The 20,444-nt window shown below is 39.9% G+C and overlaps 2 protein-coding genes across 10 annotated transcripts in view; both read right to left on the bottom strand.

Annotated features, from left to right (window-relative positions):
* TRIM55 (tripartite motif containing 55) overlaps positions 1-1,215 on the bottom strand; it is a 90,111-nt gene extending 88,896 nt beyond the window's left edge. Inside the window, exon 1 of one of the 3 annotated variants that reach the window (XM_072151803.1) lies at positions 823-1,215. In XM_072151803.1, coding sequence (XP_072007904.1) covers positions 823-990 — 168 coding nt within the window. In that variant the 5' untranslated portion in view covers positions 991-1,215. The remainder of the gene's footprint in view (positions 1-822) is intronic. The other 2 variants (XM_072151802.1, XM_072151804.1) reach the window with 2 other exon arrangements.
* A 5,606-nt stretch (positions 1,216-6,821) lies between these two features.
* Positions 6,822-20,444, bottom strand: part of DNAJC5B (DnaJ heat shock protein family (Hsp40) member C5 beta) — a 107,460-nt gene continuing 93,837 nt past the window's right edge. For all 7 annotated transcript variants that reach the window (XM_072151812.1, XM_072151816.1, XM_072151815.1 and 4 more), the window contains exons 3-5: positions 15,249-15,462; positions 14,852-15,026; positions 6,822-7,015 (exon numbers count right to left, since the gene is read on the bottom strand). In XM_072151812.1, the coding sequence (XP_072007913.1) occupies positions 6,921-7,015; positions 14,852-15,026; positions 15,249-15,462 (484 nt within the window). In that variant the 3' untranslated portion in view covers positions 6,822-6,920. The remainder of the gene's footprint in view (positions 7,016-14,851; positions 15,027-15,248; positions 15,463-20,444) is intronic.

The raw sequence follows: 20,444 nt of genomic DNA on the forward strand, positions 1-20,444 counted from the left end.
GGGGACCGCCTGTACTTGGATTGAATTTGAATGAGGCCTTAGATGAAAATCTTTAAAAAATAGTTTTTTTCATTCAAATATTGGAAATGTAGTTACTAAACATGACACAATGTTGCCTTATATAAATCTTAATACAATAGCAAATAGTATAAATAAAACAATTGATACATTTTTTGTGTATCCGAAACCAAATGTTGATCCTTTGAAGGGAAAACTAAACAGAAAAACTTAGGCCCAGTTTATACCATACACAGCAAATGGAAAAACATGTTACGTTCAGATGTTGAATCCGTTTGAGTTTAAAAGCTACAATTTTTCTGTATAGAATATTATGTAAAAAAATTTAAGCACATTTTTTATTCCTCTTTTCCTAAAAGGTTTTCTACTGAAAATCAATAGAGAAAAACAGCAGCAATAATATAAAAAAAAGAAGAATCGCAAACCACAACATGCTGGAATCTAGTTTCATTGCACTTTTTTTAATCCACCACAACGTTAGGTGTGAACAGGCTTTTACAGTTCTGCACTGCACAAATGAGGATATTTAAAATTTTCCTATAACTAATAATAAAAACAATAATTATCTTATACCTGTATTGCAACTAATTTAATTAGCAGTTCTATTAATTAAACATTTATTGCATTGTTTAAATTGATTAATGTGTTACAAAAGTTCTTAAAACATCAAAATACAAATATTTCCAAAGAAAACCAGTGCTTTTAAAGTTAATACAAATTTTTTGAAGAGCGACTTTAACATTTTATGGCTTTATGGCTCTGTATTGCTGAGGTTATTCTATGCTATTACATCATGTATCTTACCTGAAAGATGTCGCTGGCGCACTTCCTGCACAGATTATGCTGACAAGGAAGAATAACCACCGGTTTGGAAAACATTTCTAGACATATTGGACATATAAGTTGCTTCTCTAAGTTATCCATAGTTTGCTGCTCTTTGCTCAAGGACTGGTAAGACAGAGAGGTGCTCATCTCCTAGCTATTCCAAGGAGAGTAAACTAGGAGAAATATGTTGCGCTGTCAGTTTCCGGCTTCGTTCCCTTCAAATAATTCCTGGACTCGTGTGATCAAATGTCCTATGGGTTTCCTCAGCTGGATGACATTGTTTAAAGGATCACTTGAAGAGCGCTCAAGCTGTTTTTAGTAGCACTTTGTCACATGTTGCCATACTGCTCTGCCCATATATGAAAGTGACAGATAGATAGATTCAGACAGGTGACGGATCCCAGGGACGTCTGCTACACATTCCACCATGTGGGAATAGGGAGGGTCTGAGCAAGTGGGCAGAGGGACATCTGGAGAGGAATGACAGCTGTCACTAAATGGGCAGTCTTGTGGCGAAGTGCTTCTAAATGCAGTACTGGATATTCCTTGATGGAATTCTATAATTAAATATAACCTGCTTATTCAACATTATATACTAGCCCATCAAGCTGTAGAAAAGATTCATTGTAGAAAAAAATGAATGTTCTGTTTGTTACAATAATTATGTAATCGCTAACATTTTCTTGGATTTTTTTAGACTAGTAAAATAAAGGAACATATTTATGTATATACAGGCGGTCCCCTACTTAAGGACACCCAACTTACAGACGACCCCTAGTTACATACAAAGCCCTCTGACCTCTGCTGCAGCTCTCTGGATGCTTTACTTTAGTCCCAGGCTGAAATGATCAGCTGTAAGGTGTCTGTAATGAAGCTTTATTGATAATCCTTGGTCCAATTACAGCAAAAAAATTTTAAACTGCAATTGTCACTGGGACAAAAAATGTTTTTGTTTGGAACTATAATTATAGAATATACAGTTTTGACTTACATACAGATTCAACTTAAGAACAAACCTATGGAAACTATCTTAAATGTAACCAGGGGACTGCCTGTACAAAGGTCCAACTTCTCATTTTCCATGTGCTGGTCCACAATTGAAAACAAAGCCTCTCTCTTTTATGCTGTTTATAATATTATTTTATGGGACAGATCTCTCCTTCTGTCATCCCATCCTTATAACAAAACCCATCGGTTGAAATCAAACTATGAACAAGGGAGCTAGCCAAAAGGGTGGGACATGTTTTGGTTTAACGCGCTAATGACCATGTAATGTTTTGTGCTCATGAACTGTTTGCATGATTTCTTTTCATTTGCTATTACCTTTTTAGCTTTGCAACTGTTTGATTTCTTCAAGTAATTTTTTTTTTACTATTTACTTTACTATAAACATTAAAATTTAACATGATTGGTTGTTTTGAACATGGTTGTTATCCAAATATGTGGAGGTTATTTAAAGGAAATCTTCCATCTGATTCCATGACGGTTTGTACTCTGTAATGTAATATTTGTATATGTACCCTATGATTTGTAAAGCGCTGTGGAATTTGATGGCGCTCTATAAATAAAAATTATTATTATTATTACCATAAAAATCAGGCATGATGATAAACCAGGGACACTTACTCATAGATCGGGGCACCGTGATTGTGTTAATCTTCTTATATTTGTTATCCATGGCCTCCTTTCTTCTAAAATAAACTTAAAATTATGCTAACATGTTCTGTTTTATTGAAAATGTTGCCATTTTTCTGCATGTAAGCATATTGTACCAATTACCATGTTACTTATTACCATATTGTTCATTCTCGCTGGAAGGTTTCTTCAATCCATACACTGTATCAATTAAAGGAAGCCGCAGAGACCTGAACAATTTATTGAACAGGCAGTTAGTGCACAGAATCCCATATACTTCATCTAATTACAGTACTTAGACCTAGAAAAGGTAACAGTTCAGTGCAAATGTTTTAGGCAGGGGGGAAACAAAATGCAGCAAGTAAGAATACTTTTGAGAATAGACATGTTAATAGAGATGTTAAAATTTATTTCTGCTGGACTACAGCTACTTGTGTTGGTAGGTAGTCTGCCTGTCTGTCTAAACACAGCACAGCTCTCCTGTTCCCGTCATTCCTATAAGAAGGATTCAAATAGTCAGCTCCAAATTCAAAGAATGGTAAAAATCTATCTTTATTAGATTAATAAATATGATATACAAACATCACATATCTACATGAGGAGTAAAAGACTGACACACTGAAAAAAGTAGGGGTAAGTGGGGTATGTGGTTGGGTGCAGGTGCCCACAGTTTACATGTTATTTATAGCAAATAGGACCAATAACAATGTTACCCCTTCAATGTCCTTCATATGGATTAAATAGTAAGCATAGTACACCCACGTCTATTCATGTGCCAAAGACATGTGGCACATTTTGGCGCACTGCCTTCTTATGGGACCCCAGATGTTTGTGCCCCCCCCCCCCCCTTTGACAGTATTTTACCACTTGTGTAGATATGTGATGTTTGGTTATCATATTTATCCATCTAACAAAGATTCATTTTAATAATTCTTGAACTGGTTTTTATTTTTGTAGTTTTAGTTGTTAATTAGTCAGTACTTATATAGGTCCAAACTATGGTGGGACCAACTAGCCAATAATAGTCACAATAACTAAACTAGTATTCCAGACAATAGAAGTCTCCTTTTGTTGGATATTCCATTTCTCCTAATGTAGGAGACTTTCTTAAAAATTCCAGCAAGTTCTGCCATCACTGTCCCCCTCAGAGCATGTTGATGTTATGCACTTAAAGGAAATCTACGATTTGCTTTTTTGCATTATGAAGCAAACATACCATGAAAATGCTGTAGCTACACAATGCAGAAACATATCTTGTTTGATCCCTGAATTGAGTGGTTTTGCTGAAAAAACAATGATAAAATTATGACAATGAGGTTCTGTCGCTCCTGTGGCTGCTTCGGTGCATCTCCTCTTACCTTAATTATGCAATGCTTCAGAGAATGATGTAATCACTGTGTTGTCACTGACAGACAGAAGTAAGCAATTGCTGCACCATCCAACTCGTAGTACACAGCTTTTGGATGGATTCGCATTATCCAATGGTTCTAGCTGTTGTGGACCAAAAAGTGTGGAAAAGCTTGCCTGGTCTCAGGTGGCAAAATGGCAGGAAGAAGCAGGACAAGCAACTTTGCAACTTTGTTGTGCAAAAGATGTGCCACTTTTTTAAAAAAAAATAGTTGCATCCTTTATACCAGGCAGCAATGGTAGCAGCAACAGGCACATGTGCAATTTAACACGAGGAAAATCCCCCTAAGACAAATTAGACTAAGAAACAAGGCGAAAAAGGAACTAGAGTTTCAGGAAAACTACAAAGAGAAAAGACATAGCTCCCCCATCGTATTTAGGGGACAGAATGAAAAACAATCTAAAGCAAATAATATAAATCTTTGTTACAAGAAAGTGTGATCTTTATGGGCTGATCTGTTTTACAGTCAAATAACAATGTGCTTTCCAACATAAGGAAACATTTCTCGGCGACTTGTTTCTGAAGATTTTCTATAGATTCTTGGAGAGAACAATTTAACCAGATGGTTTCCAAAAATTACATTATCTATAGCTTTGGTGTCAAATAGCCAACACCCACAGTCACTTTACAGCACTGCAGGGACTGTAACAAAAGTACTAATGACTATCTGGAAAATAGATGGGAAATACAGAGTCTGATAACTGCCTTAACTTCATAAGTTATACAACAATCTAGATCTGTGGGTGTCTTAGTGGCACACAGAAGAACTGAAAACATTTCCAAGGTAATGGCTCATACAAACAGAATAGGAATTTTTTTGATTTTAATCAGATTTTTGAAAACAAAAATAACATTTGTAATGTTTACTTTGTAATGTTAATATTCCAACTTATCATATTTCCACCAGATGTTATCCATTAAGTAGCTGCTGGTCTCCATATTATATCAAATCATGACCACTAACAGAATATAAAAATTATTATTAAAGAGGACCTGTCACCCCGCCAAAAAGACCCCACCAAATATCCCCCCATAATCCTCCGCCCAGCCCCTTTATATTTATGCCATTTTAAAAAGAATTTATGTTGTGAAACTTGGTCTTAATCGATCCGACCTCGTACCAAATAAGAGGTTAGATCCTCCTATCCTGTCCGCTGCAGTCGGCCTTATTAATGAGGGGAGGGGTGACACATCCCCCCACCCCCTGTCAGCGGGGACCCGTAAGAAAAGCCGGCAGCAGCGGATATATTGCACACTCGCTGCTGGCTCTCTGTGATGCGGGCACACTGACAGTGGCTGCGGCCGCACCGTGCTTATTTACAGCGCTGGCCAAATATTATATATATTCAGTGCGGCTGCATCTGACGCATGGAAAAAGAGAGATGAGACAGATCAGAGATGAGAGATGATGAAATACATGACATGGATATAAAACCCAATGTCATTCTCAGCTCTGCTATAAAGACCTTATCTGACTGTAGCTTGGAAAGTAAGTCTCTGCACATTACTTACCTGCAGGAAGTGCCTGTGTCTAGGCCGGTCCTGTAATGTAGGGGGTTAGGGGCATTAGGAAGAGAACCATGTCAGAAGATTTACGATCGTATAGATGGACAAGCAAAATTGTAAACACCAGGACTCATAGAGAAAGGTTGGAATTATATCTGTGAAATGATATATTTTTGTTAATAACAGTGAATGTGTGTTATTTTGTTATCCTGAGTTTATTTTAAGAATACCCCTTTATTGAAACAAAATAGGAACTTTTAAAAAGTTTTGTCACAATTTATCAAAAGTAGTGCAAAACGCACAAGTTGCAGTTTGCCTGTGGAGTGTGCAGAGGGCGCCAGATTCATCAGAAGTGGCACACGGCACACGTATGCCCCTGAACTGCTTGGGAAGTTTCAACCAACTTTTTTTTGGTGCACCTTTAACATAGAGCGTGCAACACAATTCTGTCGAGTCGCAGTAATAAATGTGGCGCACGGTCCAACCCGCAACGCCACTTTAGGTGCCAAATTTTGTGGCGCAGCAGACATGGTGTAGCATCGACACAAAACTGGCGCAGACACTTTATAAATACATGTGAAAGCAGTTTGCACTTTCTTTTCAGTGCAAAGTCTGAAAACTGGTGCAAACACTTAATAAACGATTTAATGGGTCATTATTTGCCAGCCGTCTAATATTTTCTAAGAACAGAGAACACACCGTTTATATAAGAAACTAGTTTTGATGCTGAAAGTTGAGACATGGAGGAAATACTGTTAACACATGCGCTGCAAAAATGGTCAATAGAGGCTTTTTTGCAGCCATATACAAACAATGATTGTGTGCAGGATAGCTGCAGGGTAGCTGGATCGAAAAAAGGACCTGTCAGCCATAACAAAACTAAAGTAAGCAGCTCCTAGCGCTATATCCGATGCATCAGTGTTACACTGCTAGCTTTATCGGAACCCTCCGATAACGCTAGCAAACACTGCTGCAAAGTACAATAGAGGGGGCGGTCCAAGGCACTGTCACTTCCCCGGACTGCAACTCCCACTCCATAGGACAACGGTGACTGCTGAGCTTCATGCGGCAGTCACCGTCCCTAGCCCCGCTCCCTCATGAATACGCCGGACCGCGGTCCGGCATTTCTATTGTATGTCGCAGCAGTGTTTGCTAGCATTATCGGAGGATTCCAATAACGCTATCAGAGTAGCACTGCTGCATCGGAGATAGCGCTAGGAGCTGCTTACTTAAATGAGCAGTTCCTACTGCTTTTGTTATGGGTGACAGGTCCTCTTTAAGGAGTGTACTATGAATGAACTAGGAATTTATTCCATTTCTGGGTTTATATTTAAATTTATGATTCAGGACACATTTATCACACATACACAGAAGACAATTTATTTTGATTGTACAAATAGAGAGTTTATTTTATTAAGATAACTTTCTAGTAGAAATCCAGCCATTTGCATCCAGAACTATATAATTGTCTGTACAGAACATTATTAATGACGATATTGTGGTATTGCTGCAGTCCTTCTTTTCATGTTTAGGAATCTGTTTGGTAATTGCGACGATTGTCTCCAATCAGCTGCGTTTTCTCATTTGCGTTTGTTGGTTGCATTACAATAGGAGTGTGGCCGTCTAGGATTAAAATAACATAAAACTAAAATTATTACTTTGGTTTTGTGTATTCAGTATACAGTATGTACTACAACTATTATAGAGAATGAGCTGCCACTTCGGTGCTCCACCACATTCTCTGTTTTTGGCGTTGCAGTGATGACTGATGCTGTAGCCAATTATCAATCTCAGAGGTCACATGGGGTAGTTAAGCATGTCATTGCTGCTTCACCAAAAACGGGAGCACTCAGGTGGGGGTGCTCGACTAGCAGGGAAGAAAACAAACTGGTAGATTTTGTTATTTTATAACATATCCCGCCTTTGACTAAATGCATACTAGGTTTTAGACACCTTTAAACCAAACTTATTTTTTTAAATCTAAAATTATAAAAATCCTTTACATTACTCACATCATATCTTTGTCTTCTAAGTTGATCCAAGAAAGCTTGGAGAGGCTGAATTTTTGCTTCTGAAGTCCCATACCCTTATAAATACAGCTGCCCAGGGCAGTAACTTAAGGGGGTGCAGAGAGTGTGGTTGCAACTGGGCCCAAGAGGTTTAGGGGGCCCATAAGGTATCACTTTCCCATATGAGAAGACTAGTATATAAACCATACATTATAGTCGGGCCTGGCACCGATTTTGCACTAGTGCCCATCAGCATCAAGTTACGCCACTGCAGCTGGATTATGTATTTTGTAAGGTTCAAGTATAGATGAACTCTATTTTTCAATTGCACCATATTTAGGATACATATAACTTGATTAACTTTTATGAGCACTTTTTAAGTGGAAAAAGAGAAGAATGCATTTTTGCCATTATTTTTGGGTTAAAAAACTGTTATCTACCATCAAGATCAAGCATGATAAACCAGGGGCACTTACTCATAGTACGGTGACTGTGGTAACCTTCTTAAATTTGTTATTCATGACCTTCTAAAATCAGAAATGATACTAATGAGCCTGAAAGGGTAACGGGGCAGTTCCTAGAACCAATCAGGGCTTCAGATTCACCGTCTGTTACATTGTGCAGTTAGTTTCCATTTTCATGGGTAATATTTTTAGGTACTGTTAATTTTTTAGGAAATGGGACATTTCCCATGGGACAATAGGAAAAACAGCAATATTGAAATGATTTTTACTTTTGTAATATATGCAAAGGATACATAATAGAGAATCCTGCGAAATTCAGGTCTTGTGGGCATAAGAGATGAGCCCAAGGAATCTCCAAAGGATCTGACCTTGACAGTGCCCCCAATAATCAGAATCTCGCTTCATCTATCAGTCTTGTTATAATAGTGTAAGCACTCTGAACCAGCTATCTATAGGTAGTTCTCTATACTTCACACTAGATAGAGTCTACTTTTTATGTTTATGCTATGTATAGTGGGTGCTATTGAGTACTCGTGCTTGAAATATTTGCAGTGATATAGGGTAATGGCCATATATACACTACAATACCCTTATATATATATGTCTCTCGAAAGCAGACGATAAAATTCAGCAGTGAGAGGCCAACATTGCCTTAAGTTTTTTTTCCCCTGCTCCTGAATAAGATATCATTGTGGCAAATCTCTGAAAAATAGAACCTGGCGGAGACGTGGTATTGTATGTGATTACTTTCCTTTGACCATTATTGCTTTGTGAAATGAAATCTCAGCCTTGCACACATATATTGCTTAGGACAATCTGCACTGAAGCCGTGGAATATACATTTCTGGAGTTTTATAGACCATATTTATAGAATAATTTAGTAAATAGCTTTCTTTAAATAGTATCAGCTCTATTTCCATCTCCCAGAGAATCAAGTAGCTGTGTACTGTAAGAGGTTTTCTCCAGGATTTACAGGCATCTCCTTAGACTTGTGAGTGACGTATACATTTGGCGACAATAAATAATGTGAAAGCGAATGATGTCAGAGATGTGGTGTTTCTAAAATGAAAAATCTTAGGAATGAATAAACAAAGCTGCTTGTAATTCAGTTCATCTATCCGTTACATTTTGGAGATTAAATGTACCTTACACTATTTAGGTCAAGAGAACAATAGTCCGGTGCATATTATCACTTGCAATTCAAGTGCTCACCTTTGCATTTAATGCGAGACATAGTATCATCCTTATAGGAAGTGAATAGTAATAGAAACCTGCTTCTGATCACTCTACATACAGGGTTGTAAATTGAGGGGGTACAGCACCTAGGAGCTTTAGGGGCACACAGGTTTTTTTGTTTCTATTCACTGGAAGTAAAAATAGAAGCTTTCTGTACCAGGAAAGCAAGCAGAGGTCTAGAAAACAGTGAGGAATTGATACAGAAAGTATATTGGAAAATTATAGAACTTTTCCTTACACAAACGATATCAATTATTTGCAGAAAGTGGACAACCCCTTTAGGACATACTTGTTTAGCACTATGGGGGTTTTGTACCACCTACTCAATAGTTTAGAGCTGGTTTTCCAGGCCTGCAAATAACTTAACTGTATAGTGTAGATACCACCTTGTCAGTTGGAGAGGTAAAGGAGATCAGTTTTTCAAGCCAGGTGAGATGACGGGGCAGTCTGCTTCTTGGGGCATAGACATAACATTTTCCATCAATTGCTGATGTATAAGGGGGAGTATCTGTGAATGTGGAAACCATTCCCTAAATTTAATTAAAGATGGAAGGGTGCCATCTTCCAAAGAATACCATCATATTCTATTATTGAATGTTTCTTGCTGAGGGGACCAGGAGGAGAATTTAAAGGAGGAAGGGGGGGGGGGGGAGTTAATGTATTAATAGCTTCACTGGAGATTTAGTTAAGTCATTTAACAAGTTGATCAAAGAAGGGGTCCACTGAGCTATTTCACTATCTAGAATACTTGCATGCCTTGCTGAGCTGAGCATGCATGTTTCTGGGGAAATTGGGAGACAAAGCTAATGGCTGAGCAAGCTTAAAGTGGACAACCTTCTGTAGGGACAACTACGAATCTCAGAAAGACAAAAATTCTCCAAGAGCAAAATGCAAAATAAGTAAAATGTTCACCATTTGTATTAAGAGGTTTGTGATATTTTTTTGTTGGTTTAACCAGTTTCTCTATGATAACACTATGGGGCAGATTTACTTACCCGGTCCGTTCGCGATCCAGCGGCGCTTTCTCTGCGGTGGATTCGGGTCCGGCCAGGATTCACTAATGCAGTTCCTCCGCCGTCCACCAGATGTCGCTGCTGCGCTGACGTTCCCGGGAGGCGCGCTGGAATGCCCTGAAATTCACCGGCCTATACCTGGTGAAGGTAAGTGTTATTTTCGCAACACATTTTTTGTCTTAAATGCGGCGGTTTTTCCGAATCCGTAGGGTTTGCGCTCGGCCACGCCCCCCGATTTCCGTCGCGTGCATGCCAGCGCCGATGAGCCACAATCCGAACGCGTGTGCCAAAATCCCGGGGCAATTCAGGTACAATCGGCGCAAATCAGAAATATTCGGGTAACACGTCGGGAAAACGCGAATCGGGCCCTTAGTAAATGACCCCCTATGTCTATTAGGCGTGACTAAGAAGTTCCACAGCTTCTGGTGACAAGAAACAAACTTATCTCTAAGTCAGACTTGAAAAATGAAAAGCTTCTTTGGGTTATGTAGCTGCTCGATGAGTAGACTGGTGGTCCTAGACTCTTTAATATTTCAATGCTTCATGTTCTTGTGTCGTGGCTAAGCCTTGGATGACTGCTTTCATTATGATTTAATTCACCCCTTGAAGATATAACTTTGACCTATGAAGAAACTATTCTGCCAACACACTGGCAGGCATAAGTGTCTGTGACACGCATAGATGACTCCACTACAGTAACAAGATTTCATGCAAACCTTCAAGGAATTTGGCGGCTTTTATTAGATGCATGAGGTCCAAAAAAGATAAGTGCACAGACTGACTATGTTCATTTTGGCAAGTGTAGATAAAACTATGTATAAAACTAGGTGATGGGGTATAAACAATTAAAAGTATACTGTACTTATCTCTCTTCCATTTTGACCCTTGAAAATAGAAGTTTTGAGTAATGCTTTAGTCTTGTGTATAGTCAAAATAACAGCTTCACAATAGTAACAAAAGTATAAGGTTCAGCTAACCTTCCCTTTATGCCAAAGAGTAAAGAATATTGATGCACAGGATCTGCTGTGTAGGAATCAGAAATGAATAGACAATTGGCAGCCAATTGATAGGATAATAATAATAGATAGCAATAATAGGTGGTTCCCCGTGAAAAATGAATCATTTTTAAAAACTAGGTTGGATTGAAAGTCCATTAAAAACTTTTTTGGCATGGCAAGAAAAAAAGAAAAGTGAGCTTATGTGTTTCAGGCCATATGGCCCCCATTCATAGCATGCTATGAATAAGGACTATATGGCCTGAAAGCTCCCTCAAAACTTCTACATTTTCAATGTAACAGTAGTACACTCTTTGTTTAGTTGAAGTAGCAGAAAAAAATTACAATATCTCTATCTCTTCTATCTCCTACCTGGCGTTGAATTCTACTATAGCCTGACAAACTATAGAAAATGCACCACTCTGCTATGTCCCTGCCCCTGGTTAGACAAGCAACCACAACAAATAAAAAAACATGCCAACAATACCATCAAAAGTCAATGGGGCACATTTACTTACCCGGCCCATTCGCGATCCAGCGGCGCGTTCTCTGCACAGGATTCGGGTCCGGCTGGGATTTAAGATGGTAGTTCCTCCGCCGTCCACCAGGTGGCGCTGCAGCGCCGAAAATAATCTTAACGCCCCGGAATGCACCATCCCATAGAAGGTGAAGGTGAGCGCTCCCCAAGCGACACATTTTCGGTTTTTAAATGCGGCGGTTTTTCCGAATACGTCGGGTTTTCGTTCGGCCACGCCCCCCGATTTCTGTCGCGCGCATGCCGGCCCCGATGCGCCACAATCCGATCGCGTGCGCCAAAAACCCGGGGCAATTCATGTACAAGCGGCGCAAATCGGAAATATTCGGGTAACACGTCGGGAAAACGCGAATCGGGCCCTTAGTAAATGACCCCCAATGTATTCACAAGATAAGGTACATGTAAAATTCAGTCTTATAATGCCATGGTCAAGAGTAGCGTGTCCAGGGGGGAGGAGTCAGGTGGCCACTGGGTCAGGAAATAGTAACAACACTTCCCCTAGGGCAGATGGCCCTAAGCCTAGATGATCCCTGGTCCTTCAGATTTAGCTTGGGAGGCCCTAATGTTACCCTGTGTAGGTATCCCAATGCATTTCCAGGGCCATCAGAAGTGGACCTTTAATCAAGGGATTATGCCAAAAAAGTCATGGTACACTGTAGGTACCACTTGTAGCACTGCACTCAAAAAAGGGAAGCAGACAGTGGTCCAATGCACAACCATTGTGGTGCAGCAACTGATGGCTGCTCACTGTAGACCTAGGCAGGGACCGTTTGCCTGAACAGTCCCAATCTTCAGATTATTAAGAAAACTGTTATTTTGCAATATGCAATATTCATGTATGTCCTATAATTGGCACACACAGAACATATCATCCCTAAGATCTAATATCATATTGAGAATTATAAGGGTTGGCCACTTTTCAACAAATCTCTTCCATTAGACATGTCTCTTTAAATATATGTACCTGTACCTTTGCCTCTTTTTAGAGATTAAAGGGGTTGTCCGAGTTTAAAAAAAATATATATATATGTGGCCGGGAGCGGGCTGCCTAAAATAGTAAAGCTGTACTTACCTTCCGGTGCCCTCCGGTGCATTCAGCTTCCGGCCGGCCGTGGCCGGGTACGCCTATCCGTCCCTATACACAGCATTGTGTATGGGGGCCGGAAGGTTGTCGTGTCCGGCCAGAAGCTGAATACAGCGCTGCTCCGGCGGCCATGTTTGTTTACATGGCGCCCGGACCGGAGCGACAGCAGCGCTGGATACAGGAGGGCATCGACAGGTAAGTACAGTTTTATTGTTTTAGGCAGCCCGCTCTCGGCCACATATATATTTTTTTTCATGACTCGGACAACCCCTTTAAGGCTTTTCCTATTCTCTCCATGATGCCCTCTGCTGCTTCCTATCTCTGCTCCAGCCTGTTCTAATGGAATCCCCCACTGTGTCTTTCTTCTCACTGTCCATCCTGACTACCAGACACAAGAGGGAAGGGGGAACATGATGAGTCATAATCTCCTGCTGCAGGCCCCTCCTATTCATGGGTGCTCAGCCATGTAAACAAATAATCACAAAAGTACTGATGAAACACTTGATGACCATTCAGGGATTATTAATAAAGTAGTAATGGCATATGGGCAATTTATGCAAAAGAGTGACCAACCCCTTTAATACAATGGAGATTTGCTGCTCGTAATGCATGTCTATGACACCATGATTTGGTCGGGAAATAAACATGGCTGTCACAGTTCATGGGGAGCGACTGTCATGGAACAGAAGGGTACTGGAGTCTTGGACCCTCTGGACCACCACAAGAGATGGTACTAGCCGACACCCGGGACTGGAGTCTAAGTGGCACCTGGTCTTCACCAGAGCCTACCGCAAAGCGGGAAAGTCTCGCTGTGGTGGGGTGCCACCAGGTCGTTCCATGGGTGCAACTTGGCCTGTGGTGACAGCCAAAGTAGTACGGCAGGATACAGTCCGAGCCTGGGGTGACAGCAGGAGAACAGCTTTGGAGGATGAGCTGGAACTCATAGAAGGTACACAGGAATGGCACACAGTACAGGCAGGAACGGACTGGCACATGGAACAGGAACGCAGGAACGGATGACGGGAACACAGGAACAGGAATCACAGGGAACACTGGAGACACAGGAGGGCTTTCACTTAGCAGGAATGATGCTGAAGATCCGGCAAGGCAAGAAGGAAGGTGCCAGATTATAAAGCAGAGCCGGATCACCAGGACACTGGCCCTTTAAAACTTGAAGAGCTGGCACGCGCGGCCTAGAGATCGGGGATGCGCATGCAGCCTAGTCGGATCTGGGGCAAGAGCGTGGAGTGGTATGTCCAGGGCAGTGGGGACCGCGGCACAGAGAGGGGCACCAGAGTGCCCCACGATCAGGTCATGGCATTAAAATGATCTAACTTACTTTACCATGCACCAAAAATTATGCTAACCCAACCAAAAAGTGGTGTCAAATTATACAAGACAGTCTTACACTGTGAAGATTTATTATCCAGAACTTTACCCGGCCACTATTAGTAAATATCAACAGCATTTCTGATAAAATGTCACTTCTATGCAGCCATTTTTGTGTAGCTATTTCATACAGTCCCCTACTCCTTGTTGAGAGTGTATAGGCACAGGAACCATCTACAATGCCAGAGAAATAAACTATAAGTAAGTTTTGGATTGTGAGAAGAAACTGGAGCACATTGTTTAGATCAAGATTCATATCAACCATAATAAATATTATTTAAAGAGGACCTGTCACCCCACAAAATGTGCCCACCCTCCCCCCATAATCCTCACTCCTGCCCCTTTCTCCTCAGCCAGGTTTAATTGATTTAAACCTTCAAATCTTCACTCCTGGGCCTGGAGTTTTGTGAAATTTGGCCCGTGACGCCCTGGCACCTTTGACTGGGGTGTCAGTCCCAAAGATGAAATACTGGTGTGAATTAGGAAACAAGAGTCTGAGCAGGATAACTACAATATCTTTTTTGGGGGAGTCTTGGAAAAGTCATTTGAGTTGTCATCTAGTATGATGCTAGATCATCCAAAAGCATGATAAATTAGGGGATCGTTTTGTAAGGACATCCCAAATGAGCTGCAAATGGTAACGCTTTTAGGATGGAGACCCTCATATAGTATAGTTTAAGTCATAGTGAAGGAACATTTTCTGTGTGTGTTGTGTTTCATTCATGTCTCATCACCTGATTCCATGTCTGTTTTGATCTGTTCTTCCAGGTCTTCAGGCGACACGTAGTACTCATATTCTTCTCCTGCCGATGATTTTGGTTTACATTTTCCAAAGCAACAATTGCAGCAACAGCAGAGACAGCAGCAAAAGTAACATCCCGTTAGAAGTCCGCAAATGGCAAACAATCCCTGGGGACACAAACAGATACAGTACAAGGTTAAAGGAAATTCATATAGTATGTGCTCCACCTCTGCCGGCTAAACCCCCATCTGCTTTTTTAAAAGTTTTGGGGGCAAGCGCAATACATTAAAAAAATCACACATTCTGTGTGCCAATATATCTTACCACATGACAGAACACAAGAATAGCATACCCCACCCCTGCCCCCATTGTTTTTTTAGCTCACTTACCTTTGCCCACCAACTAGATAGCATAAAATATGTGTTAACATTTTCTTCTCCAAACTGCTCTGCCACGTACAATCCAAGGGAACCATACTTGTCATAGATATTCCTCTTAGAAGTGTCAGATAGTATTGAATGAGCATTGTTGATCTCCTTGAATGTTTCGGCTGCTTGGGGATTGTCAGGATTTTTGTCTGGATGATGTCTGAGAGCCAGTTTCCTTTTACCATGAGGAGAAGATAGAAAGGAAAGACATATTAGTATTAGTGTTATTAGTATGATTAGTTTGTATATTTTTTTAATTGTACACTACTATCCATCATTTCAGCCCACAATATTAAAGATTTATGGTACCGTAACAAATAAATACATTTTTCCGGTTTTATAAATGATACAAAATTGCACATTATGTACTAAAAAAAATCTTAATTTTGCCATCTTCTGGTGCTAATTTGCCATCTTCTGGCGATAACTTTTTCATACTTTAGTGTGCAGATTTGAGCAACATGTAATTTTTTGCGAGATGAGCTAATGTTTTCCTACTTTTGTTGACTGTGCAACCTTTTTATCCCTTTTTATTACATTCAGAAGGGTGAAAAAGTAGCATTTCGTACTTTTGGGCGCTATTTTTTCGTTACGGGGTTACTGGGTATAACCATTATCATATTATGAGCCCTCTTCAGACACCCGCAGGTGACATTCTAACATGTCACATGTTGGTAAGAGGTTCCCAAAAACCTATCAGAATATTTTTAGAATTTCCTATTTGAGGATAAAATGTGAAACACGACAGCACTGGCAGCATATAACTCCACACCCAAAATCCCACCCAGTCACAGTAGCCAATGGCTGCTCCTTGTTGTACATATTGCCTAACATTTATTCACAACATCGTTCAGACATTTCCAACAAGTTAGAGATATGACTAAGCCTCGGATGTTTTGTCGGAAGCTGCCAGTGCCATATCCTATGTCCCGACCTAATACTTATGTGCTTTTTATTGAAACAAAACAATTTAGCGAATAAGTTTAAGGTACAAATATGCAAAAAAAAAAATTAGCACTGTGCATAATATATCTAGGGGGGAAGAGGTTTGAAATATTTGATCAGACATAAAAGAAATTAAATAGGAAGAAAAAATAGCTCAATTAATGAAAGATTCTTAACACAGATGCACCCATGTCATCACAATTAATTCCAAATGAGACGGCATGCTATAAAAAATACCAAATCAATTTACAATGATAGGATTCAAAATAAATTAAGAGGTGAATTGGTACAAAACTACCAGAAAACTATTTCTTCTAATGAAAAAAATGTGTGACAATATATTAGCATGCATTATCATAGTAATTAAACTTTTCAGAATGAATCAGCTAACTCACAAGTAGTTTCAACCGTTGCGCTCCAAAGTAATGCCGTAGAGATCGCTACTTAATTCATAAGTGCTATCTAATATCCTCATAATGACTCATTATGCAGAGTCAACCAATATTGTCAGTTCTAACAATGATTGCTATGTAAATATTTCCCTGCTGTCTGTTCTGTTCAATTCAATTTTCTTCAATGTGATTCTTTTTTCCATTACAAATTTCACCTTTAGCAAATAAATAATGAGCCGCTCATTTCTATAAAACATATCCAAATAAGCCTGTCTGTGACAATGATGTGGTCAGGTAATAAGGCAAGATGTTTAATGCCATATATCAGTAAGTAAAATATATAAGTATTTACGAAGCTGAAATTGTGTCTGACAATTAACTCATACATAACAATTTCCTTATTCAACATGCACTGGCCCATCAGTGTGCCAGAGGATTCTGCAGTGGGGCTGGTTTCACTAAGGACTGGTTGCAGAAGTCCGTTGCAGGCGCAGTGCAAATATCCCTTTCTGCTTTCTCTAAGCATTTGCATTACAATATAACTGTGTGTTATAACTTACCTTGCACCCTGACAGAATCCTCTGTGTAGTCCCAGGGGATGGGCTTTGTTTTAGATTCATTTAAAAAAAAGAACATGTGACTTGTATGTGCTGCTCACTCATCAGCTCTCAGCCCCCACCTTTGTGCTCCTGTACAGCTCCTCCCTCCTGCTCCTTCACAGAGGTCATAGCCTGGTGAGCTGATATCAGTGGGGGAGGGAGGAGCTGTACAGGAGCACAAAGGGGGGGGGGGGCTGCAGCACGGACAAACTGAGGAGTGAGCAGCACAGACAAGTCACATGTTGTTTTTTGAAATGAATCCAAACCAGAGCCCAACCCCAAAACACAGATGATTCTGTCAGGGAGCAAGGTAAGTTATAACACACAATTATATAGTAATGCAAATTCTTAGAGAAGGCCTTGCTCCTGCAACCAGTCTTAAGTGAAATTTAGGTCCCTGGCGACAGGTTCCCTTTGAAGAATCATACCAAGGAATTGTCAATAATTGTTTGTGGTCAGTTTTGTCCTGATTATGGATTCATATGCTATTGATGATATCTATATTTCCTCTGTATTTCCCCTTTGAGGGTGATGGATACTATATGCTTAAAATTACTTTTGGCAAAGAGAAAATATTACATCCACAGAAGCCTTTCATCTACAGTGCAGTGACAGAGAGATGATTGCTTTTCCAAAAGAAAATTTTGAGGGATTTAAACTTTAAATTTTTTTTCTTAATATGAGGATGAAATTGTTTTGGTGGGGACTGTGGGACTTTTTATTTTTCTAACAGACCTATGTTACTGTATATTATTTAGCATAAAGTTCTTGGCACCACATATGACATGTGATTTTATTTAGTGGTGGTCAGATTTATCAGACCATCTGTCTTTCTAATAAGGTTAAAGGATCTATGTTATGCACTCTCTTTCAGATATTGTTCTTCTATATCCTATTTCACTGTAAATGTGAAGGACATAGGCTAGATGCAGATGAAAAGAATTGTATGAAACCAATTCAACCGATGCACAGCTGTTCTATTAGTTAAAAAATACAGTGAGTACAGCTGACATTTTCTACATTAGAAAATAATAGCTTAGAGAGTTTATTTTTCTTAAGGGAGCGTTTTTCATGCTTTACTTTATATGTTTACAGAAAAGTAAATCATAAAATATCCAGGTTTAAAGGGAACCTATCAGCAGGATTTTACATATCTGACTAATAACATGCTGCTGCAGGTCCCATCATACACAACACAAACATGCATTTGACTGGCATATCTGCTGATTTGTTTTTGAGAAATCACATTAAGAAAAATCTTCTATCTTTATTCAACTTCTGAAGAGTCATGTGGTCTTAAATGATGACTCCGTGACTCTAGTTGCTGCTTGAGACAGAAGTTGTATATAGGTACTTTTTCTTTATGTGATTTCTCAAAAACAAACCAGCAGATATCTTAGTCAAATGCATGTTTTTGTTGTGTATAATGGGAATTGCAGTTTGATGGCATTAGCCTGATATGTAAAAACCTTTAAGGTTTCTTAATGTTTTAAGTTTTTTCTCCAACTTTAAGTTCATTAAAGAGGTTGTAACAACGTGGCAAGTTTTCCTCTATCCACAGGATTGGAAATAACAAGCAGATTGGTAAGGGTACGACTGTTGGGACCCCCACTAATCACTAAAATGGGACCTTCAGAAATCTGAAGAAGGTGGTCCTGTTCACATTTTCGTCCTGATACTCCATTGAATAATATGGTATTGTCTGAAATTGCATAGCACAGCACTGGGGTATCTCCAGCTCTTATATTCACTGTGTACATGATGGAGATTGCTGAGCCTTGTGACACTCCTATACTATTAAATGGAGCAGCAGGATGCATGCCCCTCCACCCATTAGTACGATTAATGGAGGTCCCGTTCTTATGATCACTGGGGTCCCATCAGTCTTACACTGACAGATAACTTGCAAAGGAGGGGCAAAAACTATCATTAAAGGCAGGGCCGGCTCCAGCACTGGGCATACCCGGGCGAGTGCCGAGGCTGCTGGGGGGCCCAAATAAGGCCGTACAAGGAACCCATGAGGTGTGGGGGGCTCTATCTAATGAATCCGTAAGGGGTGAGGGGGGCTTTATATAAAATAACCATGAGCTACTTTCTGAATTTTTTTTAGCCTCCACGTTCACTGCATAGGGGCCTACTGAGGCTCTGTCACCCAGGGGCCTGTTGAAACCTGGAGCCAACCCTGATTAAAGGTATAAAATAAAAACTATGATACCATAAAGTAGGTAACAGTGTTTACCATTATACAACCAACTTTATAGTGCCGATATATTCCGACACGAGATTATTGATGCATGAATGAGCCTCACTGAAGACCATTAAATTAACATACATTTACACTATATTTATTATGCATAAGACACACTCATTAAATTTAAGGTGCAATGGTATTGAACGAATGTGAGTGTAACATCCTTCCATATTGCTGTGACTTTATTTAGATGTGTAATCTATCACATATCTCAATATATGTAAATGCTTCCGTTGATTTCAGATAGTATTCACACCGGGAGCACAAGATGGATGCCGAGAATCACTAGATGAATGATTACAGCATTTTTGGATGCATAGTGGATAAAAACAGGGTCTGTGTTTGACATCAGAGGAATACAAGTAACACCCAGGAGCCCCTCTCAATCGGCACATTATATGGCTTGCTCTGAAATAGAAATGTCTCCACTTTTATGCTTGTCTTTCCAGCTCTTTGTCCCCCAGCTGCCCTGTTTTGGTCAATAACATTAAGCCTCTCCATTATGTGCCTGTGTATGTGCACTTCCGCCGCTGCGGTGTCTGCTATTGCCATGTAGCAGACAATGGCCACTTTCCAAAACCTATCCCCCCAGTTACACATCACAGGGCTGCAGCAGTGGCGATAACCAGTAAAAGCCTGGAATACGCTAAGACTGACCTAGAAGAAAACCATAAGGACTAAATCAATAATGTCACAGAACTGAAAAAGAAAGATAATGACACATAGTTGTTTATTTGCATCAGGGATTTAGGATTTTGTAGATATTTGCATATCCTATGTTTTCATCAGACAGTCCGGGATATCAGACCAGCAAAGTAAAGTAAACTGACCAACTACTAACTTCTAATAGTGTCTAAAATTGGGAGGGGTATAGTGTAGCAATAGCATTCACTTATAGATTTAGCATAGTGTTACTCCCTTGTACACCATGTTTGAAAGGGCTCCAGGCTCCATGAGTGTTAATGGAGCC

Source organism: Engystomops pustulosus, chromosome 5, assembly GCF_040894005.1.
Source record: "Engystomops pustulosus chromosome 5, aEngPut4.maternal, whole genome shotgun sequence".
Taxonomy (NCBI): Eukaryota; Metazoa; Chordata; class Amphibia; order Anura; family Leptodactylidae; genus Engystomops; species Engystomops pustulosus.